Source organism: Xyrauchen texanus, chromosome 1, assembly GCF_025860055.1.
Source record: "Xyrauchen texanus isolate HMW12.3.18 chromosome 1, RBS_HiC_50CHRs, whole genome shotgun sequence".
In the NCBI taxonomy this organism is placed as follows: domain Eukaryota; kingdom Metazoa; phylum Chordata; class Actinopteri; order Cypriniformes; family Catostomidae; genus Xyrauchen; species Xyrauchen texanus.
The window spans coordinates 31,584,264-31,612,230 of NC_068276.1; the positions used below are offsets into that span (position 1 = coordinate 31,584,264).

General features: G+C 36.8%; 1 protein-coding gene across 1 annotated transcript; it reads left to right on the top strand.

Annotated features, from left to right (window-relative positions):
* Positions 1 to 74: 74 nt before the first annotated feature.
* On the top strand, positions 75 to 27,712 carry LOC127644573 (sodium/hydrogen exchanger 5-like). The gene is made up of 16 exons (XM_052127810.1): positions 75 to 427; positions 6,050 to 6,352; positions 6,849 to 7,012; positions 14,195 to 14,273; positions 14,370 to 14,547; positions 16,846 to 17,066; positions 17,363 to 17,565; positions 18,589 to 18,678; positions 20,921 to 20,991; positions 21,125 to 21,251; positions 24,487 to 24,578; positions 24,852 to 24,978; positions 25,108 to 25,257; positions 25,760 to 25,832; positions 25,910 to 26,041; positions 26,128 to 27,712. The coding sequence occupies exons 1-16, from the start codon at positions 109 to 111 to the stop codon at positions 26,694 to 26,696; spliced, it is 2,898 nt and encodes a 965-aa protein (XP_051983770.1). The 5' UTR covers positions 75 to 108; the 3' UTR covers positions 26,697 to 27,712.
* Positions 27,713 to 27,967: the final 255 nt, after the last annotated feature.

A 27,967-nucleotide genomic window follows, 5' to 3' on the forward strand; every position in this document is an offset into this window, starting at 1 on the left:
CGGCAAGTGGAGTGTGTTGATGTTGTAAACTGGTGAAAGGGCTTGCCGGTGTTACACAGGAGTGTATAAAAGAAATGAAGTTGACAGACCGTTGAACACACCGAAAATATGCTCTGCGTGAGTTTGCTCCTGTGGATAACGGTGGCCAGTGCAGCGACTGACCTTTACGTGACAGGAGCATCGGTGGTCAGCGCCGCACCTCCGGTTACATCCCCCACCGTCTCCCGTTATACTCCCGATGAGTACTGGCGTCCCGGGATTGCGCTCGCCCGGTCTGCGGAGGAGCCGGCCAGCACGAGCACAGAGGACGGAGAGTCCTCTCACCATCACGGAGGCGGTTTCAAGATAGTGCAGTGGGAATGGAGCTACGTGCAGACACCGTACATTATAGCCATCTGGCTTTTGGTTGCCAGTGTGGCGAAAATAAGTAAGTTCAGTAATAAATGCGATTATGTAACATACATCTCGTGATAGAGTACCGTTTAAATTAAACCTGCATAATGTTTGAAATTACGGCAAGTATTGAAGTGTGTTGCTGACGTGAATTTGTGTGTAGTGTGTTTTATTATATGGACCATCAGTACAACAGTGCGTATCCATTAAATTCATTAACTGACAGACGCTAATGGTTGCCATAGCAATAAAGCTCATATATTTCCTCAGAGACATATGCCACGATAATAAAAATGGATTTTAGCAGCACAGGAGATTCGGTTTTAAAGAGAGTCGTGTATGGACTGGAGAGTCATGGAAATATTCTGCTACTGTCTTTCTTTTTTTAAATGTACTTTTTTATTTATTTTTAACCATTAATTGTCTTGATTTTTTTAGATGTGGATGAGAAAAAAAATAATAATATTTAAGTCCTTTTTTACTCTAAATCTCCACTTTAACATTCACTTTCAGATGTGAAAGTGGAGATTTAGAGTTTAAAAAAACTTTTAATACTAGCAATGATTTGTGTGTCTGTAGATCAATATTATTAATAATAATAATATGTTTATTTTGTCCAGTGCTTTTCCAAAACTCTAGGATGCTGTAAAGAAATTAAATATAAAACATTAAACAGACAAACATATATCAAATAGCCTATCCAATACAAAACAATGGTATTTCATATACAAAGATGCAAAGCATTAAGCGTCCCGTCACACCACCAAGAACGCAGGTGAGATACGCAGGCCGATAGAGAACACATATAGTGGTATGGATGAATGGAATACAAAGTATAAAAATAGGAAGCAGATGATAACCAGAGAAAAACCTCAGAATTAAATTGTACTTAGCCCAGCCCAATTTTGCAAACCCACTTGCACATAGACATAGCAAATGCTTGCATTATCATACAATTGCACGAAAAGCTTCATGGCCATGCCCACTGACTTTGCAAGACGTATCGCATAGCGCTACACTTAAAATATGGCCCTAATGTTAATAAAGCTAATCAGAATATAATGGCACCTCACTTTATATTCCTAATTAGCTGTGCAAAAGTTCTCTGTAACTGAAAATTAAGTATGTCAGATTTAATAAGGTTTATTATTCTCTCATTATGGTTGCAATTATCTATGGACTGATTTTTAGAAGCATATGTCAAGTTGCAACCTAAAAGAATGAGATCTTCTGATAGGAGTTGGCAACTCTGGACAAGGGTAGAAATTATTTAGCGATAACAGGCATTTATTTGGAATTTATATATTTGAAGATCTTTTCTATTGTAAATCCGAGAGGCTACAGGTGTTCGTATGCAATAATGAATGAAATGAATCGGCAGTGTTCTCATCAAAACATATTTGTGTGTAATTTTATTTGTGTGCATGTCATATGCAGTTGAATGGTTTATTTTTGTTTTTATGTTTGTGTTTGTGCAGATATCTCCGTATGCTTTTTTGGGTGTATGTCTGTGTTTATCTCTCCTTGTGTGAATGACTCATGGGATGCACTGATTGTTATGTGTCTCGGCAGAGGTGTGCACTCTGTTTTTCCTCCTCCACAAAATCATTCTGACCATGGAAACATGAATAATTAGTGCCATTAAAGTCTCTGATTATCTTTTAATGCGCTTTTACATGTCAAATCATGACAAACATTTTATTTCTTGTGTAAATGCATACCTTTTTGATTTGATTTGATTTATTAGACAAATTAGTAGTGAAAAATACACTCATTTGTCAAGGATAACACAATAAAGTTAAAAAAAAAAACTTATTTCCATTGTGGTCCTAAATACCTCAATAATGAGCCTTCTTAACATAATTTTATCGAGAAAATTGCTCCATTTAAACTTCTTAAAGTCTAGCAAATCACCTTTTATTAAAATGACAACCATAGAAAAACGACTTTCATGTGTTTGCAATCATGTTCAAATGATGTCAATGATTCAGTGTCTTGATCGATTCAGTGGACTCCTGATTTGTGATGATAAGGTACAGTAGAACCAGGATCCTTTACCTGAGCATTAGGTACTGCTGTGTGATTGTTCCCCTTCTGATACAAATTGCAAGCCAAGGCCATTTGCTATTTCTGACTTGTGAATGGAAACAGGTCATTCTACATTTCCAAGTGGAAATATCATGATTACGTTTTGTAGCTGCCCTGCGGAACTACAGCAAGACCCTGCATTTTATATGTAATGTTGGCATGCAGTCATCTTGTTCTGTGCTTGGCCATTTGTTGCATATTGATTTATTTTCCTAATGTTGCTGTGTGAGATTAGGGCTTTTGTGTCTGCTCACTGTCACATTGTGTAACATGTAATCGGAAAACATGGTATGGAATTACAACTCAAACTATTTATAAGCAAGTCTTTAAATGAAGCTGATGGGCCATGATATTTATTTCTACATATGCATGGTGTTTGTAGTCTATTATTTTATGCTGGGTGTTTCGATATTTATAAAACAGGGTTTTGGCATGTGTGCATCTAATTACTATAAAGTAAATGTAATTTTATGACACAGTTTTTAACCCATGCATGACGTCCACCTCAGTGAAGAGCTCTTTATGGTTAGCTATTTTAACCATTTAGCATAGTGAGTGATGTTACAACCAAACCACCTTGGGTAACTTAGCTCTGACCCTTTAACATACCGTTAACCCTCACTTATAATTCTATATTACTGTCCTCTTTATATGTCATTGTGTTTTTTACATAAATGTAAATGGATGATTAAAGTGGTGATGCACTAATTGGCTGTCTACTACTATGTTTTATTGCGCTGGACATTTTTAAAAATAAATGTTTGAGAATTATTATTATTTATTTATTTTTAATAATAAAATTATCATGGACCTTTTTCATAGAAATTTCCTCCATATTTAGCAGTGTAAATCTAGCATCTAACTTTTTATAGTTGCAATTTTCACAATTATTAAGTGCAAATATATAACGTTATGCTTTGAATTATATTACCATGGAGAAGATGTGATCAGTGTTGGGTAACGTTACTTTTAAAAGTAACTCGTTAGAATATTGTGTTACTCCTTAAAAAGTAACTTCATTAATTAAAAAGTAATTTTTTATGGAAAGTAAAATGCCATATACTTTTGTGTTAAAGTTGCAGTACTTTTTTCTCACAGTCAAATTTTCTTCTGCTATGCTTTCCATACAAATAAGCCATGGCATTCAAGAGACATTACAGGTCATGCTAGCTACTGTACAACACTCATGTCAAAACAACATGGTAAACAACAGATATTTATACTGTAGGTCTTCACGTCATATTTATTATAAAGAATTAATAACATGAATATGCATTATTTGTTTTTCCATCAACATGGCAGACAATATGAATAATGAAGAATAAACACTGTTGTTGTGTCCCATACTGTAATTCCTAATGTTACCTCTAGAGACGCTGTGTTGTAAGAGTATAGAGGGGTGGGTAAAAGATGAAGAAGGGTCCTTGATAGTTAGACATGAAAAGTTACGGTCGAACACATGTGGAGTGAAGATGGAAATAAATATGAGTCATTGAAGATATACGGTGTCGTGCTTACTACTCAACCCAAAACGTAACAACTGTCTTACCTAAAGTAGCAAAGTCCAACACTTGAACCTGCATCATATATGTCATCATTTGCTGTGCCCATCGACAATGCTAGAGTCAACTTGAGATGTTTTTCAAAAGTCAGGATCAAATTCAGTGGGGAATGCCAGCCTAACATGTTCAAGGAATAAGTCTGATGAATAAATTAATATTTTTCATTTAAGTCATGTCAGTGCATGCTTGTTTTGTGTTGATCCGCTGTGCATACATATGCCACAACTTCAAAGGTGCATTTTGATACATCTTGAATGGAATCATTTTTATGCTACCAAAATTTCATAAAACAGTTTTTTTCATGAATCAAACTACTTGTTAATTATTAAAAAAATAAATACTGGAGCCACTGATCCAGAGTCAGCTTTTCTCATCCCATTCTCTCCCAGTGACAGGGAGCTGTAACACGGAGCAATTCGGCTGCATAAGTCATTTAAGAAAAGTAATTATAAGTAATAAGTATTTCACCCAGCATATCATGTCGTGGCCAGTAGAAGACAAGTCTTATAATTCCTCTCCTTAACGTTTTTACTGATTTTTTAATGCAGTGTGTATTGTACACATAGTAGAGGTGTACAAAAGCATCACGTTACTTTATTGAAAAAGATAGAGATATCTATCTAGAGATATGATGGACAGAAGAGATATTATGGTCTAAAATAAAAAATATTGCATTACTTGTTACTCAAAAAAAGTAATCTGATTACTTAACGTGTGTTACTTTTATTGCATTACCCCCAACACTGGATGTGATGAGGTTTCTAATACAGCTGCTGAGAGAGTGACCGTAAATTTGCCATCTTCTATCTTATGACTGTCGTAATCCATCGCTCTCTATAATTTGTTTAATTTGGAAAGTTGTAGAAATGTTATTGTGGCATTTTTCTTTTGATATTTGAGTAAATGAGTAAGCAAAATTATATTTGCCATGGTCTCCCATTCAATCCCATTCACTGCTATCGAGGTTTACCCTGCAGTCGTTTACTTTTGCACTCAAGGTGTGAAAAGGGTCCATTAGGATTTTTGTCTTTGCAATTTCAGAATTCATGCATCAAAGAGTTAAAATCAAAGATGGAAGTTGTGTTTGACTGAAAATGCTGGAATAATTTTTTGCATTGTGATACAGAGCTTGATATAGAGTAACATTTGCAGCTGCATGAGGTCAGTGAATGTTATGTGCAAATTCCAAAATGGAAATTCAATTCAATTTTGCTTTCTTGGAAGACCTTTTGTTGAAAGGGTTTTTATTTAATAGAGAACTACACTCAGTGACCACTTAACTAGATACACCTGTACATCTACTTTTTCACGCGATTATCTAATCAGCCAATCGTGTGGCAGCAGTGTAGTGCATAAAATCATGCAGATACTGGTCAGGAACTTAAGTTAATGTTCACATCAACCATCAGAATGGGGGTAAAATGTGATCTCGGTCGAATGATTTCGACCATGGTATGATTGTTGGTGCCAGACGGGCGATATGAGTATTTTAGGAATTGCTGATCTCTTATGATTTTCATGCACAACATTCTCTAGATTTATACAGAATGGTGCCAAAACTAAAATCCAGTGAGTGGCAGTTCTGCAGATGGAGACACCTTTTTGATGAGAGAGGTCAACAGAGAATGGCCAGACTAGTTTGAGCGAACAGAAAGGCTACGATAACTCTGATAACCCATCTGTACAATTGTATTGAGCAGAATAGCAACTCAGATTGCACAGCATGTCGAATCTGAGGCAGATACAACAGTAGAAGACCACGCCGGGTTCCACTTTTGTCAGCCAAGAACAGAAAGCTTAGATACTAGATTAGATAATTGCATAAATAAGTAAGTGTACAGGTGTTACTAATAAAGCGGTCAGTGAGTGTAAGTTGACATATATATAAAAGCACATTTACTACTCTCTTATTTATGGCAGTGAATGACAATGTAATCCCAAGTTATGCCATGTTAACCTTCTGTCATTTCTTTTGTTCTCTCTTTTCCTTGCTCTGCAATTCTTAGTGTTCCATTTCTCTCAGCATTTCACCACAGTGGTCCCAGAGAGCTGTATGCTGATTCTGTTGGGTCTGGTTCTTGGTGCAGTGGTCCTCATCACCAGCAAGAAGCAGCCCTACCAACTGGAGCCATGGCTCTTTTTCCTCTTTCTCCTGCCAACTATAGTGGGCGATGCTGGGTATTTCATGCCAGCACGGCTCTTCTTTGACAACTTGGGAGCTATTTTGATGTATGCTGTTGTAGGCACATTGTGGAATGCCTTCTGCACTGGATTCTGTCTCTACGGCTTTAAATTGGCAGGTGTCATAGGTGAGTTATTATGGAGTGTCGGCTCCAAATATTGGAAACAAATTGACAGTGCTTAAATAAACCAATAAGCATTTTTTTCACCATAAACAATTTTTCTGTCAAGAATATTAACTTGTAGGTACTGTTGTTGTTGATAGACTTGGCACATTAATATATAATTAAATTGATGTGTGGTCATAAGTTATATTGTATATTGGCGGTTTTACAACAGCTGGCACTATCTGTTCAAGTTATATGATTTTTACCTTGCCTTGCCTAAGATTGTTGTAGAACCAAGAAAGCTAGTAGTAGTCATTTAGCTGTCACTTTCATCCAAAGCACTGTCATTTTCATGTAAAGGTACAGTGCCTTGCTTGAGGGTGAAATGGTGATGGCTCATGAATTGCCACTTGTGGGCTTTCAACCTAAAACCTTTGGCTACCAACCTACGCCATAAGTCTGAATAAATTAGTTGTAACTATTGACTGCCTGTTTTTTGTGTGTTGTGTGTGTACAGATGAAAAAGTAGAGGCCGGTTTGATGGAGTTTTTGTTGTTTGGAGCTCTGATATCGGCTGTGGATCCTGTTGCAGTACTCGCAGTCTTTGAAGAAGTCCACGTGAATGAGACACTCTTTATCATTGTCTTTGGCGAGTCACTGCTCAATGATGCTGTCACTGTGGTGAGTCATGACATTTTTGATAATCTTCCTTTGTGTGACTCTCAATTGCTTTGATCAATAACCCTGTATAAGTATTTTAGTATGTTTTTACCATGTAACGATGTATTAACCAAGTATGGACTACATGAGTAACATGCTTACAGCAGAGCGTAATGCTCATTGCTGTGAGAGAGGAAATGCGAAAAGGAGATAGAGTAAAAGGAACAACCTGGTCTCATAGTGAAAATGTGACTATATACATTTTTGCACAACTTGTTATGTGTCTCCAGGTACAATTCCCTGCAGTTTCCAGGTGAAATGATCACTAGAAGTGCTACAACAACTGTGTGTTTATTCACTTTCACTCAAATTATGACTTTAATGGCTGATTATGACTTTATATATACTTATTCTAATTTCTATTACTTACTCTATTGTTGTGATATCGAAACACTTTTGCTCTAACGCATCAAATCCAGCCAAGAACTCAAGCTGACTTGTGAAGATAACGAGTCATAGAAGCAGCACGAAATGAGGTGGTTGCTTCAGTAAATGTGATTTGTCATGTTGCTTCTGCATTTTAAAACACTAATGGTTAGGTTTAGGCAAAAGTTTTACGCTAGAGAGGTATGTTTTAAAATTCACCTTAAAACTTTGTCTGAATACCATTTTACTTGCTTTTGGCGCCCCAAGATGGACATTTCAATGGGAACCTGCAGCCAAACGTGTTACACAGCAGGAAAGTTTTGAATTGCAAAACTGATGTAATGTTCATGTAAATTTAATGAGATCAGGCTGGAAAGGAAGGTGTATTGATAATGAATTATCCAAATAATTTCCCTTTATTCCATATAACTTTTATATAATTACCATGTTGACATAGCTACTAGTTAGAGCTAAACAGATTTAGTGTTAGAAATTTGTACTGTGTTTTGTTGGTGAAATCAGATTTGTCTTGCTGTCAAATCAGCCAAAGATCATGTTTTTTTGGATGCAGACTGGTATGGTGTTCACGAACAGCGGTTCTCAACTGGTTTTGCTATAGGACTTAGATTTTTCACTGGACTTCAATGGTGACCCACAGTAGCAAAATTGTTTAGTGTACAAAATTTTATTTTGATGGATTTGAATGCTCTCAGCAGACAGTAATTGATGGTACAAAACACGGTGGTCTGTACAAACCATGTTCATACTTTGCAAGTGAACCCATATTTAGTAGTCTGAGTCATATTTTCATTTACCTTGATTCATTTGGTTCGTGATTTTTAAGGATGAGGGCATGTCATGTCAACCTTTCTATGTTGGCGTCTGCCTAATTGGTTAGCTTTTACCTTGTGTCAAATTAATTTGTACCAAAATACCTTGAAGTCGACAGAAAACTTTCTCCCCCCTTTAAGAGGGAATAAGCCTGTTAATTTAGCTCTTATTTATTACTAACTGCACACAATTGAATATTTAGTTGCATTTTAGTATTTGCAATTAGCATTGTTTTTTCCACACTCTCAGTTACCCTACAACCCATTTTTGGGTTGTGACAAACCAGTAGAAAAACATTGTTTCTGAAGAGAAACAGAAATCACAATTTGTCTCTCTACTTTGTAGCTGTCTCTTCTTTTAAAAATAATGTGCTTGAATTAGATCACATTAGAGGTTTGATCCATGTGTGGAATATTATGCCCAGTGACCAGTGTTTTATCCCTAAACACATTCCACTCCCCACCTACTTTTCCTTAATCAGTGTCACCACATTGGCAACATGGAAGGATGGACACTGTCATCCATCCATGCAGTATCTCATTCCTCCGGGTCTGCAAGCTTATGTTTCGCTTATGTTATGTTGTGTTGTGTTTTGCTTATGTTATGTTATGTTATGTTATGTTATGTTATGTTATGTTATGTTATGTTACGCTAGTTATGTTATGTTATGTTATGTTACGCTAGTTATGTTATGTTATGTTACGCTAGTTATGTTATGTTATGTTATGTTATGTTACGCTAGTTATGTTATGTTATGTTACGCTAGTTATGTTATGTTATGTTATGTTATGTTATGTTATGTTATGTTATGTTATGTTACGCTAGTTATGTTATGTTATGTTACGCTAGTTATGTTATGTTATGTTATGTTACGCTAGTTATGTTATGTTATGTTATGTTATGTTACGCTAGTTATGTTATGTTATGTTATGTTATGTTACGCTAGTTATGTTATGTTATGTTATGTTACGCTAGTTATGTTATGTTATGTTATGTTATGTTACGCTAGTTATGTTATGTTATGTTATGTTATGTTATGTTACGCTAGTTATGTTATGTTATGTTATGTTGTTACGCTAGTTATGTTATGTTATGTTACGCTAGTTATGTTATGTTATGTTACGTTGTGTTGTGTTTTGCTTATGTTATGTTGTGTTGTGTTGTGCTTAAGTTATGTTACGTTATGTTGCGTTGTGTTGTGTTTTGCTTATGTTATGTTATGTTACATTACATTACGTTATGTTGTTTTGTGTTGTGTTTTGCTTATGTTATGTTATGTTACGTTACGTTTACGTTACATTATGTTGTTTTGTGTTGTGTTGTGTTTTGCTTATGTTATGTTATGTTACATTACGTTACGTTTTGTTTTGTTGTGCTTATGTTATGGTATGTTATGTTACGTTATGTTGCATTGTGTTGCGTTGTGCTTATGTTATGTTATGTTACGTTGTGCTACGTTGTGTTGTGTTGTGCTGTGCTGTGCTTATGTTATGTTATGTTACGTTATGTTGTGTTGTGTTGCGTTGCGTTGTGCTTATGTTACGTTATGTTACGTTATGATACGTTGTGTTGTGTTGCGTTGCGTTGTGTTGTGCTTATGTTACGTTATGTTACGTTGTATTGTGTTTTGCTTATGTTATGTTGTGTTTGTTACGTTATGTTATGTTACGTTGTGATGTGTTTTGCTTATGTTATGTTACGTTACGTTATGTTGCGTTGTGTTGTGCTTACGTTATGTTGCGTTATGTTACGTTGTGTTGTGCTTACGTTATGTTACGTTATGTTGCGTTGTGCTTACGTTATGTTACGCTATGTTACGTTGTGTTGTGTTTTGCTTATGTTATGTTACGTTGTGTTGTGTTTTGCTTATGTTATGTTACGTTATGTTACGTTGCGTTGTGTTGTGCTTGCGTTATGTTACGTTGTGTTGTGTTTTGCTTATGTTATGTTACGTTATGTTACGTTGTGTTGTGTTTTGCTTATGTTATGTTACGTTGTGTTGCGTTATGTTACGTTGTGTTGTGCTTACGTTATGTTACGTTATGTTGCGTTGTGCTTACGTTATGTTACGCTATGTTACGTTGTGTTGTGTTTTGCTTATGTTATGTTACGTTGTGTTGTGTTTTGCTTATGTTATGTTACGTTATGTTACGTTGCGTTGTGTTGTGCTTGCGTTATGTTACGTTGCGTTGTGTTGTGCTTGCGTTATGTTGCGTTGTGTTGTGTTACGCTATGTTGCGTTGTGTTGTGTTGCGTTATGTTACGTTGTGTTGCGTTATGTTACGTTGTATTGCATTGTGTTGGGTTGTTGCGTTGTGTTGTGCTGTGCTTATGTTACGTTAGGTTACATAATGTTACATTGTGTTGTGTTGTGTTGCGTTGCGTTGTGTTGTGCTTATGTTTTGGTATGTTATGTTATGTTGCTATACTATGCTAAGTTATATTATGTTGCTATGCTATGCTATGCTAAGTTATGCGTTGTGCTATGCGTTGTGTTGTGTTGCGTTGTGTTATGTTGTGTTATGCTATGATTTGCTTATTTTTTGTTTTTGTGTGTTATGTTGTGTTTTGCTTATGTTGTGTTGTGTTGTGTTGTGTTATGTTGCATGCTAAGTTATGTTATGTTGCTATGCATTGTGCTATACGTTGTGCTGCGTTGTGTTGTGCTATGTTTTGCTTATGTTTTGTTTTTTTATGTTATGTTGTGTTTTGCTTATGTTATGTTGTGTTGTGTTGTGTTATGTTGCTATGCTAAGGTATGTTATGTTATGTTGTGTTATGTTGCTATGCTATGCTATGTTATGTTCTGTTATGTTATGTTCTGTGTTATGTTCTATGTTCTGTTATGTTCTGTTCTGTTCTTTGTAATGTTCTGTTCTGTTATGTTCTGTTCTGTTATGTTCTGTGTTATGTTCTATGTTATGTTATGTTCTGTGTTATGTTCTATGTTCTGTTATGTTCTGTTCTGTTCTTTGTAATGTTCTGTTCTGTTATGTTCTGTTCTGTTATGTTCTGTGTTATGTTCTATGTTATGTTATGTTCTGTGTTATGTTCTATGTTATGTTATGTTCTGTGTTATGTTCTATGTTATGTTATGTTCTGTGTTATGTTATGTTATGTTCTGTGTTATGTTCTATGTTATGTTATGTTCTGTGTTATGTTCTATGTTATGTTATGTTCTGTGTTATGTTCTAAGTTCTGTTCTGTTCTGTTATGTTCTGTTCTTTGTTCTGTTCTGTGTTATGTTCTTTGTTCTGTTCTGTTATGTTCTGTTCTGTTCTTTGTTATGTTCTGTGCTATGTTCTATGTTCTATTCTGTTCTGTTCTGTTCTTTGTTATGTTCTGTTCTGTGCTATGTTCTATGTTCTATTCTGTTCTATTCTGTTCTGTTCTGTTCTGTTATGTTCACAGTTTATATGAGGAACAGCAATGTCAAGCTTTTATACTTCAAAGGTTTTGAATCCTCTTGGCTGTGCAGTGGAATGGCAATCAATGGTTGCACACGATTATTGGCTGATTGTGTTAATATTGGATGTAGAAATGCATCGACATGACAGGCTAATCAGAGGTCATGAATTAACAGATTGGACTGAGATCAAGGGTTCTCTCAGGCCTGTTCCACTTCTTTCACACAGAATTTAAACTCTTGTAATATGTTACAAAAAATATGTAATCTTCTTATAATTAAAATGTCAAATGTAATCTAAAGTAATCCAACTGCTAAATTTCTCCCAACTTGTTCATACTCTTACAAAACAGACATTTATCGTAAGTCTAAGATTAATTGTAAAGTTACCAGAGTCACATTTTAGGGATTTGAACTCTTGAGCAGTTTCCCACCAGGCTTCAGTGTAGAAATGGCACCAGTTTATAATGTTTATCTGTGTATTACTGAGAGAACAGTCTGCACTTGAGGACAAGCTATTCATGGTGAGACTGTGATTGCCTACCATATATACACACCAGTAAATGTGGTCTTGACAATGATCAATGCTGTAATTAAGAGCTGTTACTTCAGTGTCTAGAAACATTTAGCAAATTGCTTAAACCATCATGCACTTAATTCAGTTTTAATGTCCAGAGGCTGTTACTGAAAAACCTTTTTTGACTTTGCAATCAAGCTAATCAATCTTGGCCACTTTTCTGACACTAACTGAACAACAGAAAGAACAAAAGTGTTATTAACAAGACAAGTGTGGTGGCTCATGAATTAAACAGAGTTTTAATTTTTTTGTCCCCATGTTCAAAGCAAATGGAGCTACAGGATAGCACAGAGCCTCCGTGTGGAGGAGGAAATCATCTTTCAGAGTGAACAGGCTTGAGTAAAATTAAGAGCTCATCCTCTGTAGATATGCCTGTGGTTTTAATTTGGCCAATAGACAGGTGCAATAGTCATGGCAATCTGGAGCTCTGTGATGTACGATGCTCTTCTTTAAACTGCACATTTTGTCTCTGTGTGCTGAGATGCATATTTACTCACCTGATCTGAGTAATATTATGGATATCTTCTTGAGAGTCTTCAATTACAGTTAAGGGGAACATTTTTAAGTGTGCTCTGGAATAGCTTTCAGTGTCTCCAACAATATCATTGTTAGCTTATTTTGACTACAGTACTTGTGCCATTCAAAGGCATAATGATTTTTTAATATTTGTATATTAATGACAATTATGTATTTTACTCACCTTTATGTCGTTCCGAGTTTTCAATGAGTTTTTCCTTTTTAATTAGCATCACAGCCCTTCTTTCCAATCCAGTGGCAGTGGATATTGCCTCTCTTTAAAGCTTAAAAAGTAGTCATAGAGGCTCGTGCATCATATTCCTAGTCTATTCCAAGAAATTTTATGGGATAGTTCACACAAACATGAAAATGCTCTCATCATTTACTCACTCTTATGCATCCCAGATGTGTAGGATGTTTTTTGCTGAACACAAACAAAGATTTTTAGAAGAAGATCTCAGCTTTCTAGGTCCTCAAAATGCAAGTGAATGGGTACCTACTTTTTGAAACTTCAAAATGCACATAAAGACAGCATAAAAGTAATCCATATAACTCCAGTGGTTTAATCCATATCTTCAGATATTATCCTCCCTGACCAGTAGGTGGTGATATGCACAAAGAATGTGAATTGCCAAAAACAAAAAAAGAAGGTGGAAATGAAAGTGGAGATTGATAGGAAAAAAGGATTTCAATTCATGAGTGCATGAGAGAAGCTTGTACACAGTGGATGTGTATTCACGCGAGATCTTGTTTAAATCACTAACAAGCGAGTCACTGTAAACAGGCTTTTTGCATAGCACTCAAGAATTTTGCTGAAATATTTGTAATTTTCAGGGGCTTTTTTCCTCACCAAAATGTATAGAATGCCTTCAAATGACTTGGAATATGACACATTTGCTGCATGGACAACTTTCCTGTAACTTTTGGGTTCTTTTTAAGCTTTAAAGTGAGGCACTGGGCTCTTTTCTTGTGACGCGCTAGGTGCAGTGCAACATGCTAGGCACAACGCCTTATATAATTTTTGTGAGAGTGCTACTTCTAAGGGCATTTTTTCTTTTGCCAGTTCAGAGCGCAAATGGCCGTAAGTGGGAGTGTTTGCTCTATCTTTGGGTGTATCCTCACAAACTATTCTTGCATTTGCAGCTTGGTAATTCCACAAACAGGTGGTAATACAGTTCATGTCCAAACTCATTAGGGTCCACTATCCACTGCCATGGTATTGAAAAAACACACTTTGACATTCCTTAAAGCATCTCCTTTTGTGTTCCGCATAAGAAAGAAAGTCATACGGGTTTGGAATGACGTGAGGGTGAGTAAATTAAGACAGAATTTTACATTTTAGGTTATTACTTAAAGATTCTTTTAGATTCCCAATTTGTTGAGAACGTGGACTGGACATTAGTATTAGAGGGATTCATTTCTGATTTTGCAATCTCTGTCTCAACAGGTCTTATATAAAGTGTATATATCCTTTGTGGAGGTGGGACCAGGGAATGTTCATACAACAGATTATTTTAAAGGAATTGGTGAGAACAAAGTTTGTCAGTTCCATCTACCTTCATACCCTGTGTAAATGACTATAATCTTATTTTCTTAAATGATCTTATATGCAATTATTACAGCCTCCTTCCTCATTGTCAGTATTGGAGGAACTTTGGTTGGTCTCATCTTTGCCGTTATTCTGGCCTTTGTCACTCGTTTTACGAAGAAGGTGCGCATCATAGAGCCGCTTTTTGTCTTCCTGTTGGTTTACCTGGCCTACCTAACAGCAGAACTCTTCTCTCTTTCCTCTATTCTTTCGTGAGTATCACCACTGCTTGCATACTCATTATAATTATTTGATTATTTGAATTTGAGTCTCTACATAGTCGTACATGACATGCATATTAACACACAGACACCGCAGTGACTTTAGAAGGCAAATAATACAATATACAATTGATTGCTTTCGGCTCACCATGGTGGGTGGGTGTACATATCTTTCCTTACTAAATCTGACAAAAGCTTCTTTTGTGTAATGTCCAGGGACACCCACATTTGAAAAACAATTTTTTAAATAAACCAAATATTGTGGTTTGTTTTTGAAAATTAAACAAATATATTTTCAGTCTACAGAAATTGTAATTACCTTTACATAAAAACTATGGAAGTCAGTGACATGTCCTCATTTGATAGCTAAGTAAACATGACTGTGTTTGTGTGTGTGTGTGTGGGCATGTTTTTTGGTTTATGAGTTTAGGTTACAAACTGGTAATTACAAGGCTATTATGCTATAAATGTGGGTTATGAAGGCATTTCTAGTGTCCCCATAAATGAAATGGCTTAAAAAATATATTAAACGATGTTTTATTGAAAATGTAAAATGCAGGAAGTTTTCTGTGAGGGTTAGGTTTAGGGGTTATGTTAGGTTTAGGGGATATAATCTAGTTTGTACTGTATAAAAATCATTATGTCTATGGAAAGTCCTCATAATGATAGGTAGACCAACATTATTGTGTGTGTGTGTGTGTGTGTGTGTGTGTGTGTGTGTGTGTGTGTGTGTGTGTGTGTGTGTGTGTGTGTGTGTGTGTGTGTAACCATGTGACAAACATTGTGATGGCTGCCAGCTAAAATGGAGAGAAGTTCAAATGACATGAGTAATGCTGAAAGAGGGAGTGATTCATGCCTTAAGTGTACTACAGAGAGAAATATACAAATATAAGTGAGAAAAAAGAATGAAAGCAGCAAGATCAGTGATAAATGATGCAATGAATGAGAAGTGGTAAGTGTTTCTGTGGCACTGTGTCTATTCACATGACAATGAGTTACAGTGGATTGTGTGTAGTGGTTTGCAATTTATGACAATGTTTTTTATGATTTAATTTTCCAGGTAAATTTGAAGATGCTGAAAGTGCAGTTTTTGTGTGTACTGACCCCATTACCTTGTAAATCTTAGTAGTTTCTGTGGCGGTCATAAATTACATACTGAGATTATGAGCAGAGGATTTATGTTATTAATACGTTTTATTGTTGCTCAGCACAAAATATAAGGTTTTACATTCTCTGATTCAAGATGCTTCAAGGACAAAAATGAGTAAATACAGAGATAATTTCCCACACGTATGATTTAAAGTAAAATGCATGCTTGTCTGCTGATTTTATAAGCGTATAGTTACACAGTGTCTGCAGCGCCCCCTAATGGCTCATCATTACTCTTACAGTGCACAAAGTAGTACTGAATTAGAAGGAAGCCACAGGAGGATACAAATATAGTGGGCAAATGTCGTGTGAGACTGGATGATACACATACTGTGCTGCACTCTGAGTGATGCTGAATGACTCATCTAGCATAGCACAATTAGCAGATCATTAACAGGCATATATGCTATCTAAAGACCTGCAACATGTAAACTACCAGGCAAAGGTTTAGGGTCACTTACTCATTCTTTATTATTATTATTCATATCTAAAGGATAATAGTAAAGTTGTCAAAACTATGGAAGAACAGAAATGGAACTATAGGAATTGTGTTGTGACCAAAAAAATAAATAAATCAAAATTGTGTTATATTTTAGCATCTTCAAAGTAGTCACACTTTACCTAGAATTGGCAGACATGTACTCTTGACATTTTCTCAACCAACTTCTTGAGGTATCATCCTGGGATGATTTTGAACAGTATTGAAGGAGTTCCCATCAATATTGGGGACTTAGTGGCTGCTTTTCTTTATTATTTGGTCCAAGTCATCCATTTCAAAAACCTTTTTTTTTTTTTTTATAACATTTTAGTTTTTTAATTTAAATAAATTAATATGTTGGAACAATTATATTTTTGTCTACAAAACTAATTTCAAACAGTTAAGCGTTCACCTTCAAATCAAAAGATTTTTTAGATCATGAGAAACATATCAGTCAAGTGACCCCAAACCTTTGAATGTCAGTGTACAGTATATGGGGGTATCTCATATCATTCTAAATATAGACATCGTTCTTGCATATAAACAGTAGAAACAATGAATTTCAACTATAAAATCTTGTCTGTTCTCTAAACTGAATGATTAGATTTAGATTTTTATTTTATTTACAATATATAAACTAATATCTAGTATATAACTGACAGGATGACTTTCTGTGGCATTGGATGCAACAAGTATGTGGAGGCCAATATATCCCAGAAATCCCGGACCACCGTGAAGTACACCATGAAAACCTTGGCCAGCATCGCGGAGACAATCATCTTCATCTTTCTGGGCATCTCGGCTGTGGACAAATCCAAATGGGCTTGGGACACTGGCCTTATTGTCAGCACACTCATATTTATCTTAATCTTCAGGGCCATAGGTGTGAGAGAGAGAGAGAGAGCTCTGTATTCCCATTCTATTCTAATCTATTTTATTCTGTTCTATTCTATTCCAAGTCAAAAGAATACAACATACAGTACTTGAAATTCTTGACTCACAAATTTTCACTCTCAAAAAGCTTCACAATTAATTTTCAAGTTTGTTCAAGAGTGAAGAGGCTTTAAGCCTTTATTTAAACTCTAAAAATGTGCCATTTACTTTCATCTCTTTTCATGTAAAGGTCAAGACTTCAACCCTAACCTTAGCATACCTATTTGCCCAACTTCTCATTTGCAGGTGTTATAGGTCAGACGTGGTTCCTAAACTGGTTCAGACTGGTTCCCCTGGACAAGATTGATCAAGTGGTGATGTCATACGGTGGCCTGCGAGGTGCTGTGGCCTTTGCACTGGTTGTACTTTTAGACAAAGAAAAGGTGAAGGCAAAAGACTACTTTGTGGCAACAACCATAGTTGTGGTTTTCTTCACTGTCATGTTTCAGGTAACTCAATTTACCATCTCTTATGTTCTCACTGACTCATTTGTTGCATGTTTTCCTTCCTCTGTCCCCTCTACCATACCATTACGTGTTGCTAAAAGTGTTTATCATTCCATCTTTCATCAGGCTGTGATTATTATAATTACATGGGTGGGTGTGAAGGTGAATGCAGGTAATTGACATGTCCCCACTGCTTTGCAGCCAAATTTCTTGTTCTGATACAGAGATTTTAATTATGATAAATGGAGCGATTTTGCATGTGCTGCATACATGGTACAAATGGATGTCTGTATGTAGCCATCTGGCCAGTGCCAGCCCATTACCCTTTTCAAATCTAATCTATTATTCATCTCAGGAGAATCTGTGTGTGTCTACACACAGATTGTGTTGTGCGTTGTGATATCTGTATATAGAGTATCTGACTGCAGAATTCATCAGAATATACTGCCATGACTTGGGAATGAGCTCATCTGTCCACAGACCACACAAATATGGATGCTTGTTAGACAGATATGCATTGTTGTTGTTTTTCCTGTAACGGTACCTGTTGATAAACTACTATTTGCTGTTGTTTCTAAACTTTTTAGTCGAATAAATCTGACAATGTTTAATAAACAGTTCTGATTGGATTATAGATAATCTACAGTTTTTGTTAAATTGATTTTTCAATAGGTAATGGGGCTTCATGTTGTGCCTAAGACACCCCTTGGCCATGGTAAAACTAATTGCTTTATTGAATACAGTGTACTTGTCCCTTGAAAGAAAGGGAAAGTACTCTATGTTGCTTTACTTCCTGTGAATAGGTGCTGGAGTCTGCTAGACTCTCCTGCTGAAGTCGCGGTGGACATCAAGGGTTAGAAAAAAAGCTTAGTTAACCTGCACAAGCTCTCAGCTTTCAGCCTTGCTTCAATCACTAAGCTTTTACTTGATGCTGATATTAGAAATGTGATCAGTGACATTTACTCGAAAGCTTCAGAGGCTCCCCTCTATCTGTTTAGTTGACATTTCCCTAATCCTTCTTCCCAGGGTTTAACCATCAAGCCTTTAGTGAAGTGGTTGAAAGTGCCACGCAGCACGAACAGAAAACCCACCATAAACGAAGAGATCCATGAGCGTGTGAGTCAATATTCCGTTTCTTGCTTCCCATATCTCCTTTTAAATTTGGCCTATTTCTCTCCTTTTTGTCTCTGTTTTTTATCACCTGTCTCTCTCCGTCCCTGACTGCCTGTGGTGAAATGTGTGAGTGATGATGTTGACCTTGCTGTCTGTACAGTGCTTGTGATCTGATGACTGAACCAGATGCATTGAGACCAACAGACTGATGTTAGACTCTTTCACTATCATGAACAATGAATTAGTCATCAGAGCTCTTTTATTGCTTTACCACGTATAGACGTGCACACACAGGTAGAGGTCACACATCCCTCTCGTTCTGATGCATGCACACTCTGGGACTGAGAGCTGCCTGCTGAGCACAGCTCGTTATTTGTAGGTTCATTGCACCTAAAAGTGTAACTGTGGCTCTGTGGCACTAACAAAATGCACAAAGAAAGGAGGACGGCAGTAATTATTTTTGCAATATCGTTTTGTGACACTAGTGGCTTATAAGTTACACACTTCAGCTTTAACACCACACAATTTGTGTCATACTAGACTTTGAGGAGTGTGTCTTGTCGGGGAAATTATCCAATAAAGAAAGACTCAAGAAGTCTTTGTTTCTTTTCCCAAGAGGTGAAGTTCTCATACACATGTGCAAGAGGCCTGAGTGAAGAAGTCACACAAACAAGCCTTCTCTGCTGATCTAACATGCCAAATAAATAAATATTTTTCATCCTTCCATTCTCACTCACCTTTTTGCATTTTTAATCTCATGTATTTTTAATCACTTTCCACTCATAATTAATCTACAATCAAATAGAGAAAAACTAAAAGTTTATCCAGTCAGAATTTATTCCTTGATGCTTACAAGCAAAGTGTGACAGCTGTTTCACAAATGGCATGCCTGAAGCAGCGAGTGAGTCAGGCCTTCAGAATTTCCACAGAATCCCACAACAGTGCAAAGGAATGACAAACTAATGTCAGATTGTCAGATTCATCAGCTAATCAGATTGATTTATTTGTTCATGGTGGGTGTGATCTTTAGGATATATCCCGGTCGATTTATTTATAAAGACATATGTCTATGTTCTGGCATTGAGTGACGCAATCACGCTTTAAGTGATGTACGTAATTTGAAAGCAAAGAGTGCGAGGTCGTCATCGCAGCCACTATCGCCATTGAGAAAGAGATTCTTATGGATTTAAAAACACAAGATGTTCTGCATGAGCGTATGATTGATTAATATATATTAATCAGGAAAGAAGGACTGATTTTCACTTAAAGTAAATTGGTAAGTGCTTTTTGCATTCTTATAGGAACATCAGGAGAGAAAATAAGTGTAAATTAGGCTGCTTGAGCATTCAGTGTCAGATCAAGTTTTGAAAAGTAGTGCTGCATTACATTCAACTTGGAAAGTTGGATTTTACAACTTTCTACTAGGAAAAGTGCAATGAAATGCATCTTGAAGTCAGAATTACAACTTGTAGGCTCGTGCAGAAATTCTCAACTCCGATTTCACCGAGATGCAGGTGCATGATGTCACACAAACACGTCGACACTCAGGGAGATATACAAAGTAAGTGATAAACATTCACTGTATTAAGTTATATCGTAATATCATTTATTAAGTAATATCAATAAATGAGTTTGTTTCCACATTACACGATATTAAAGCTTGTTTAACAAACACCTGCAGAAACAGGTGTAGAAAACATTATAATCTCTTTTGATAATCATACGCTTGAAGCACAAATGCTAGCGCATTCTCTACTGAGAGTCAAACCCCTTAATGGCACTTAATGTTGCTGTTCCGAAAGTTGCCACCGCCACCTCAAAGTTGTTGCTCTGGTTGACTGCCCATGTCACCCATGCATAAATCTGCCCCTGGTCCTCATAAACCACCAAATATCCTCATAAACCACAAAAACCAACACACACACACACACACACACACACACACACATCAGCAGAATCATAGTCAACAACTCTCATTCTAAAATGTCATCCTAATACCTTAAGGGATTAATATTCAACTTAATATCTAAACATTAATATCGTAAATGCAATGTAGTCAGAAACACAATCAATAAATTATCAATAAATGAATTTCTCCCACAGTCTTAATCATTGATGTCTCAGTAACAAACATTTAACAAAATATTATTTCTATTCATTCTTTTTTCTTTCCAGTGCAAAGATATCTAGATACATTTTTAACATTTCCTACAAATAAATGCTAATTTTTTCCTTCTGTCCTCAGGCCTTTGACCACATTCTGACAGCTGTTGAGGACATTGCCGGCCTGAATGGCTACCATCATTGGAGGGACAAGTGAGTGACACTTAACAAAGATGATAACTGTATCCATTTTCACAATGAAAGATCTACTCAGACAATATGCAGGAGCTTATAAAGATGCAAGAGAGGTATGTAAATAACTATTTCTTTTATTTTTATCCTTTAGGTGGGAGCAGTTTGATAAGAAATACTTGAGTAAGTTGCTGCTGAGAAAGTCTGTGTACCATAAGAGTGAGCTGTGGGAGGCCTATCAGAAAATCAACATCAGAGATGCCATCAGTGTCATTGATCAGGTAAAAGTCTAATGCTGCTGTTTATTAAAGGTCAAAAGCTTATTATCATTATTTTTCAAGATATCTGATAGCAGCTTCTTAAGGATGAAATGTGATTATATTTTCAGTGTAAAGTTCATAATTATTTTCAAATATTACTTGCGCTGTCACACAAAAAAGTACCATAATACTAACATGTTTTTGGACCAAGGCAATGTTTTTGGACATGTACGATGGTATTTTTAGAAGCATTATATCATGGTACATAAATAAGGTGATGATTCAGTGCCATGGTATATGTATAAGTAGCATGGTATTACCACTGTATGTAGTCTTTTGTTCTATTTTTTTCCTTGCTGTATTATTTTTGCACTGAAAATGTTGACCACTAGATGATGCCCATACTCAATAGGTCAGTACTGGGCGAAAACTTCACTGCTGGGCAATAACACAGTTTAAAACTGCATTTGTTTTCAGCTATTTCCATTCTATAAAAGTGCCTGTTTCCTCATTCACACTCCCTCACACCTGTGGATTATTAGATGTGCACAGAGAAAGCCCTTAAAGTTTTTGTCAGGCTGAAGAGAGTTGTTTGAGAAGAGGGGAGGATAATTCCTTCCTTTGTTAGCTACCCGACGCCAGGATGTCTCTGCCAAAACTGGCCCTTTGTAGGCATGTGATACCTCAACGTCCTACAAAGTCAATTTAACATCAAACATACTTATCTAGAGAGATGGCATCATACAGAGAGAGTGAAAGAGGAAAGAGAGAGAGGGGCCCCAGAAGAGTGACATGTGCTTTAAAATGAACCTATCGACTCCTCACAGAGGAACACGTTACTTCAGACTTTGGGGATTAAAGCTGAAATGTGTCAGTTTTTCAGTTTTAAAATACTCTCTCCAATCCCAGCTTAACATGTAGAGAAATCTGAAAGAAATCCATTTGTAGGTTTATTACTACAAAATGTAATGTAAACACTGTAAAGCGCTTTTAAAACATTGCTCTTGTTTGTTTGTGCATCCCAATCATTCCGACATAACAACAGTGTTGGCCTGATTTATCGGGCAGGACTATCTTTTATTCCAACCAATGGCAAATAGGGAGGAGTGTTTGAAAAATTACACACTTCAGATTTAAAGGAATGGTTTTCTGCAAGTACAAACATGGAAAATCTCTCATTTCACCCTCATGCCTTCCCAGATATGTATGACTTTCTCTCTTCTGCAGAACACAAACAAAGAGTTTTAGAAGAATTTTTCAGGTCAGAAATGTTTTATTACACCTGGTGCGAGCAATGCCATTGTTTGTTATGCAGGACTTTTGTCTTCCATTGAGATTTTCTGTGCCCTCAGCTTCCTATGTGGAGTTATCGAGCTAATATTAGCACAAGATTGAGAGAGAGAAACCTGTTTTCTTTCTCACGATTTCAGACCTCCCAATGAAAGAGACACATTGCACTACTACTCTTTATTTTGGGGAGGGAGAAAACTAAAACGTATCAACTTAAATGTGTTTTAACACAAGATTCATGATCATTATTATTTTTGGAGTTTGGGGGTCTTCTTTATTTTTGTTCTCTCACATGAGTCATATATCTGTTTCTTTCCCAAGGGTTTAAATCGAGTGTATGTACTTTTTGTCTGTCAGACATTCTTTGCTTATAATTATGTTTGATGCACTGACAGGTCATTTGGTTGGGGTGCAGAGACAGACTGTGGTTAAAACTATCATGCTTATGCATGTCAAAAATGATTAATTAGCCATATGCCAGAGTTGTGTGTTTAGAGTAACTGTCCAGGTAAATGTATTTGACAGGAGAGCTGGTTTACGTGTAGAATGAGTCCACTCACCCTCATGCCATCCCAGATGTGTATGACTTTCTCTTTCTTCTGCAGAACACAAATATTTTTAGAAGAATATATCAGCTCTGTTAGTCCATACAATGCAAATGAATGGTGATCAGACCTTAATAGGACTCTGGTGGTTAAATCCATGTCTTCAGAAGCGATATGAAAAGTGTGGGTGAGAAACAGATCAATATTTAATACATTTTTTACTATAAATGTTCACTTCCTCTTCCACATTTATTTTTTTTTTTGGAGATCTGCATTCTTTCTGCATATCGCCACCTAATGGGCAGGGCAGGTCAAATGTGGAGATAAAGGAACTTCAAAATTGATCTGTTTCTCACCCACACCTATCATAAACTGGCAGCCAAAAGTTTGGAATAATATACAGATTTTGCTGTTTCAGATTTTAATTCTCCAAAGTGTCATTCAACTGATGTAAAAAACTGCACCATCATTATTTGAAAAAAGTCATTTTTGATCAGATCTAGACAGCCCCCATTTCCATCAGACATCACTCCAACACCTTATTCTTGAGTTATCATGATAAATTTCTAATTTGGTCCTAGAAAATCACTTGCTATTATATCAAACTCTGCTGAAAGCTATTTGGTTTTTCTTAAATGAAGCTTAACATTGTCTTTGTGATTGTATTTGAGTTGTTACAGTATGCAATAGACTGGCATGTCTTAACGACAAGATTAGGTCAAAAATGACAAAAAAAGAAACAAATTTCTCTTGAAACTCATCAGTCAATCATTGTTTTGAGGAATATACAATGCTTGAAATTGCCAAAAAACTGAAGATTTCATCAAAGGTGTACACTACAGTCTTCAAAGACAAAGGACAACTGCCTCTAACAAGGACAGAAAGAGAGGTGGAAGACCAGATGTACAACTAAACAAGAGGATAAGTACATCAGAGTCTCTAGTTTGAGAAATAGACGCCTCACATGTCCTCAGCTGACAGCTTCATTGAATTCTACCCGCTCAACACCAGTTTAATTTACAACTGTAAAGAGAAGACTCGGGGGTGCAGGACTTATGGGAAGAAATGCAAAGAAAAAGCCACTTTTGAAACAGAAAAACAAATGAAAATATTAGAGTGGGCAAAGAAACACAGACATTGGATAACAGATAATTGGAAAAGAGTGTTATGGATCTTAACCCCACTGAGCTTTTGTGGGATCAGTTAGACTGTAAGGTGTGTGAGAAGTGCCCGACAAGACAGCCACATCTCTGGCAAGTGCTACAGGAAGTGTGGGGTGAAATGTCACCTGAGTATCTGGACAAACTGACAGCTAGAATGCCAAGAATCTGCAAAGCTGTTGTTGTTGCTCATGGATGATTTTTTGATGAGAACTCTTTGAAGTTTGCTTGCTCAGTCAGAAATGTTTCTGTCTCTTTCAGGGTGGGAATGTGTTGACCTCTGCTAGACTCTCTCTGCCTTCAATGGCTAGCAGAACATCTTTCCCAGAAGTCACAAATGTTACAAACTACCTGTGAGTAGTGTGTGTGTGTGTGTGGGGTTTATGAGGACATTTTTTTAGGTTACAAACTGGTAATTACAAGGATATAATACTATAAATGGGGTTAATGAGGACATTTCTAGTGTCCCCATAATTCAAATGTATAAAACATACTAAACTAAGTTTTTTTGTTTGTGCAAAAGTGTTTTTGTGCATATCTGCTGTGTAAGTGCACATTAGTGTTCACATGCATGTCGGTTCCTGTAGCTATAGTTATGTATGTTTGTCTGTGTGTCTGATCCCCAGGAGGGAAAATGGCAGTGGGGTGTGTTTAGACCTCCAGGTGATTGACACAGTGCCAGGAGCCAAGATAGAGGAGGAGTTAGAGACACATCATGTACTTGCAGGAAACCTCTACAAACCCAGGAGACGGGTAAAGAATGAGCCACACACATCCTCTCCTTTTCTTTCTGTTCACATGAGACACTGATCCTGCTGAAGTATTCACAACTATGAATCATGATACTGAATCCAGGGTTCCTCCTAATTTCTGTTCTTGTAGTACCAGTCCCATTACAGTCGCCACTTCATGACAGTGGGGGATCAAGAGAGACAGGACAGAGAGGTGTTTCAGAGGAATATGCGTAACCGCCTGGAGTCCTTTAAGTCCACTCGCTACAAGCGCCACAAGAAGGATCGCAGCCAGAAAAAGGCGAGAACTTAAAACTGAAGGAACAGACACCTTTGCTTCGTTAGCTGGACCTGAGGGAGGCCTGGGTAGTCTTAAAGTGTGTGTGGGTGTGTGTGTGTGTGTGTGTGTTGCCCAAAGGCACTGTGGAGACAAGGTTAAAGTGTTTGTTTCTGATATGCGATGGCTTGATGCACAACAGGAGTGGTGTGTGTGAGAATGCAAGTGAATGATTGAGACAGTGAGACAGAATGTCTTTGTCCTTACTGAAACTGTCCATTTAACTTTAAAATAAATGTCCCATCTTTCAATCAGGAGAAGAAAGAAAATATCTTGCATCTAAAGGATATTAAAACTAAGTTGACTTAACAAGAATATAACAAATGTAGTTATTTTCAATTAAAATTATTTGCAGAAATTCAAGTTTCATTTCAAATGTTTTAAACGTATGTAATGTTTTTTTCTTTATCCATTTACATTGATTTTCCTTTCACCCATAATTTACAAATATTGAATCTTATTACAGCGGAAAGGGTCAGATGCTAAAGAACAAGACATCACCGACAAAACCAGACGAAATGTCAGCTGGCAGGACAAAGGTTGGCAAACAAAATTCAGCGGTTTTGCCTATTAAAATTTCCAGTGCGTTGTGTGTAATGTTTCTTTAAATTTGTAGACCCAGTTTTGGTTCCTCTAGCCCCTGAGGAGGAGAAACTTGATCCTTCTGAACCAGATAAAGATGAGGATGTGGGGATCACTTTTGTGGCTCGCAAGGCCCCAGAAACACCAAAGGAAAGACCAAAATCAGGTGTGATATGAACATGGGCAATTATGGTAATACTAAAACATCCCATCAAATCTATATTTGCTTTTTGTTTCTTTCTGTTCCATCAGTGCCGGCTGCACTGGATGTGTGTCAGAGCCCAGTTGCAGCCCCTCCCTCGCTCACATGTGGAGAGAAAACCCTACCATGGAAAGGCGGCATGGGTTCCCTCCCACCGTGTGTGTCAGTGGAGGCCACTAAGATTATCCCTATAGACCTGCAGCAGGCCTGGTATCAGAGCATCTCCTCTCTAGAGAGCCTGTCCTCTCCCCCTGCTCCTCCAGAGCCTCAGCACCCACGTATCAGTGCCCTCTCGAAGCTGGGAGGACCCCTGCGGACCCCTGTGAAAGGAAAAAGTGGTGGTGTTGGTGGTGTAGGACCAGGAAGTAGTGCAACTGCCCCAAGTTCAGGGCAGTTCCAGTTCCCTACAGGGAAGGAGGAAGAGGAGGAAGGCACTATCTCTCAGCCGCAACAGGAAATGCAGCCACTAATGTCATCTTTGAGGCCGCCACCCCCTCCGCCGCCTGCCGCTGCTTCACAAGCTGCTGGAAAGAGAAGGAATCCTTGTGTTTATCTTCGGAGTCTAGTGACAGCGCCACCTTCTGGGGAGAAACACAGCAGGCGGCCAACCCAGCTGTAGAATCTTGTTCTTTCTTTCCAGTTGTTTCTTTCTTCTGTTTCGTACCCTTAATCGTCTTCCTGCTGGTATCATTCTATTCATAATCTCAGATGTGCCCTGCTCAGGTCTGACTTTATTTTTTTGTCAGAAAATTCCTTTCTAAAAGACAATTAATTTGATTTATTTTAGCACTTAGAGTTTAGAAATGGTTTGAGTTTGCTGACTGGCAACAGCTGAGGGTCCAGTTCTTGTGCGCAGTTCCTCTCACACAGGAAAATCATTCCATTTTCCATATATATATATATATATATGTATGTAAGGGTTTGAAGTGCTCTACCCTGTATTATATACCTCTGTATATAAAAAGGGTCAAAGTGTAAACCTATTGAATATATAAAAGGCTAAACCACATCAGCGGAAAACTGTTGTGAAAGATTAACACAATTCTCTATACTACATCACAGAAAGCACATTGCAATTAGGGCCAGATGTCTTCAGTTCTACTTGCCCAATTGGCCGCAGTGTCAGCCATATCATCAGTATCTTTACATTGGGATTTTCATTGGGAACAGTCATGCTGTGCAGGATCCATCAGCTTCAATGCAGCACATTATACTGTTGTTATATTGTTATTTCTTGCTTTGTTTTGGCATAAAAGTGTTGTCTCTAATACTTGTTTTAATTTATTTTGAATAAAAAAAAAATCCATGCCTTTTATGCTTATAAATGCTTATTATAATTTTTTGTGAATCTGTACTTTAATCCAATAAGCAAACTGTATAAAAAATTGTATCCTTTCATTCTTGCTCTTCATTACATCATTTTATAATCTTCATTCTGCTGGTGTGTGCTGCAATATTTGTCTTTTGTGTGCTTTATCGGCAGTAGGGGACTGGTAAGCTGTCACTGTGAAATTTTGTTTCTAATAAAACTGTAGGTCAGATGTGCTGCAGAATATCTACAAAATCATATACAAAGATAATGCACAGACACATCTATGTAATTTTATTGCACTTCTATTATTGAGATTTAGTTTAACCAGCCCATATACAGACTCAAATTCTCATATATATATATATATATATATATATATATATATATATATATATATATATATATATATATATATATATATGTATATTATTTAGTTGCTGAATAAAACTGTTTTAAGTTATTTGCAGTATTGTAAAGACATACATAGACTCCAAGTCTATATCTCTAAACCAGTGTATATCATCATAAACAGAATTGAGGTTTTACACTTAAATGAAAAGCCATTTAGCTCAAATCAA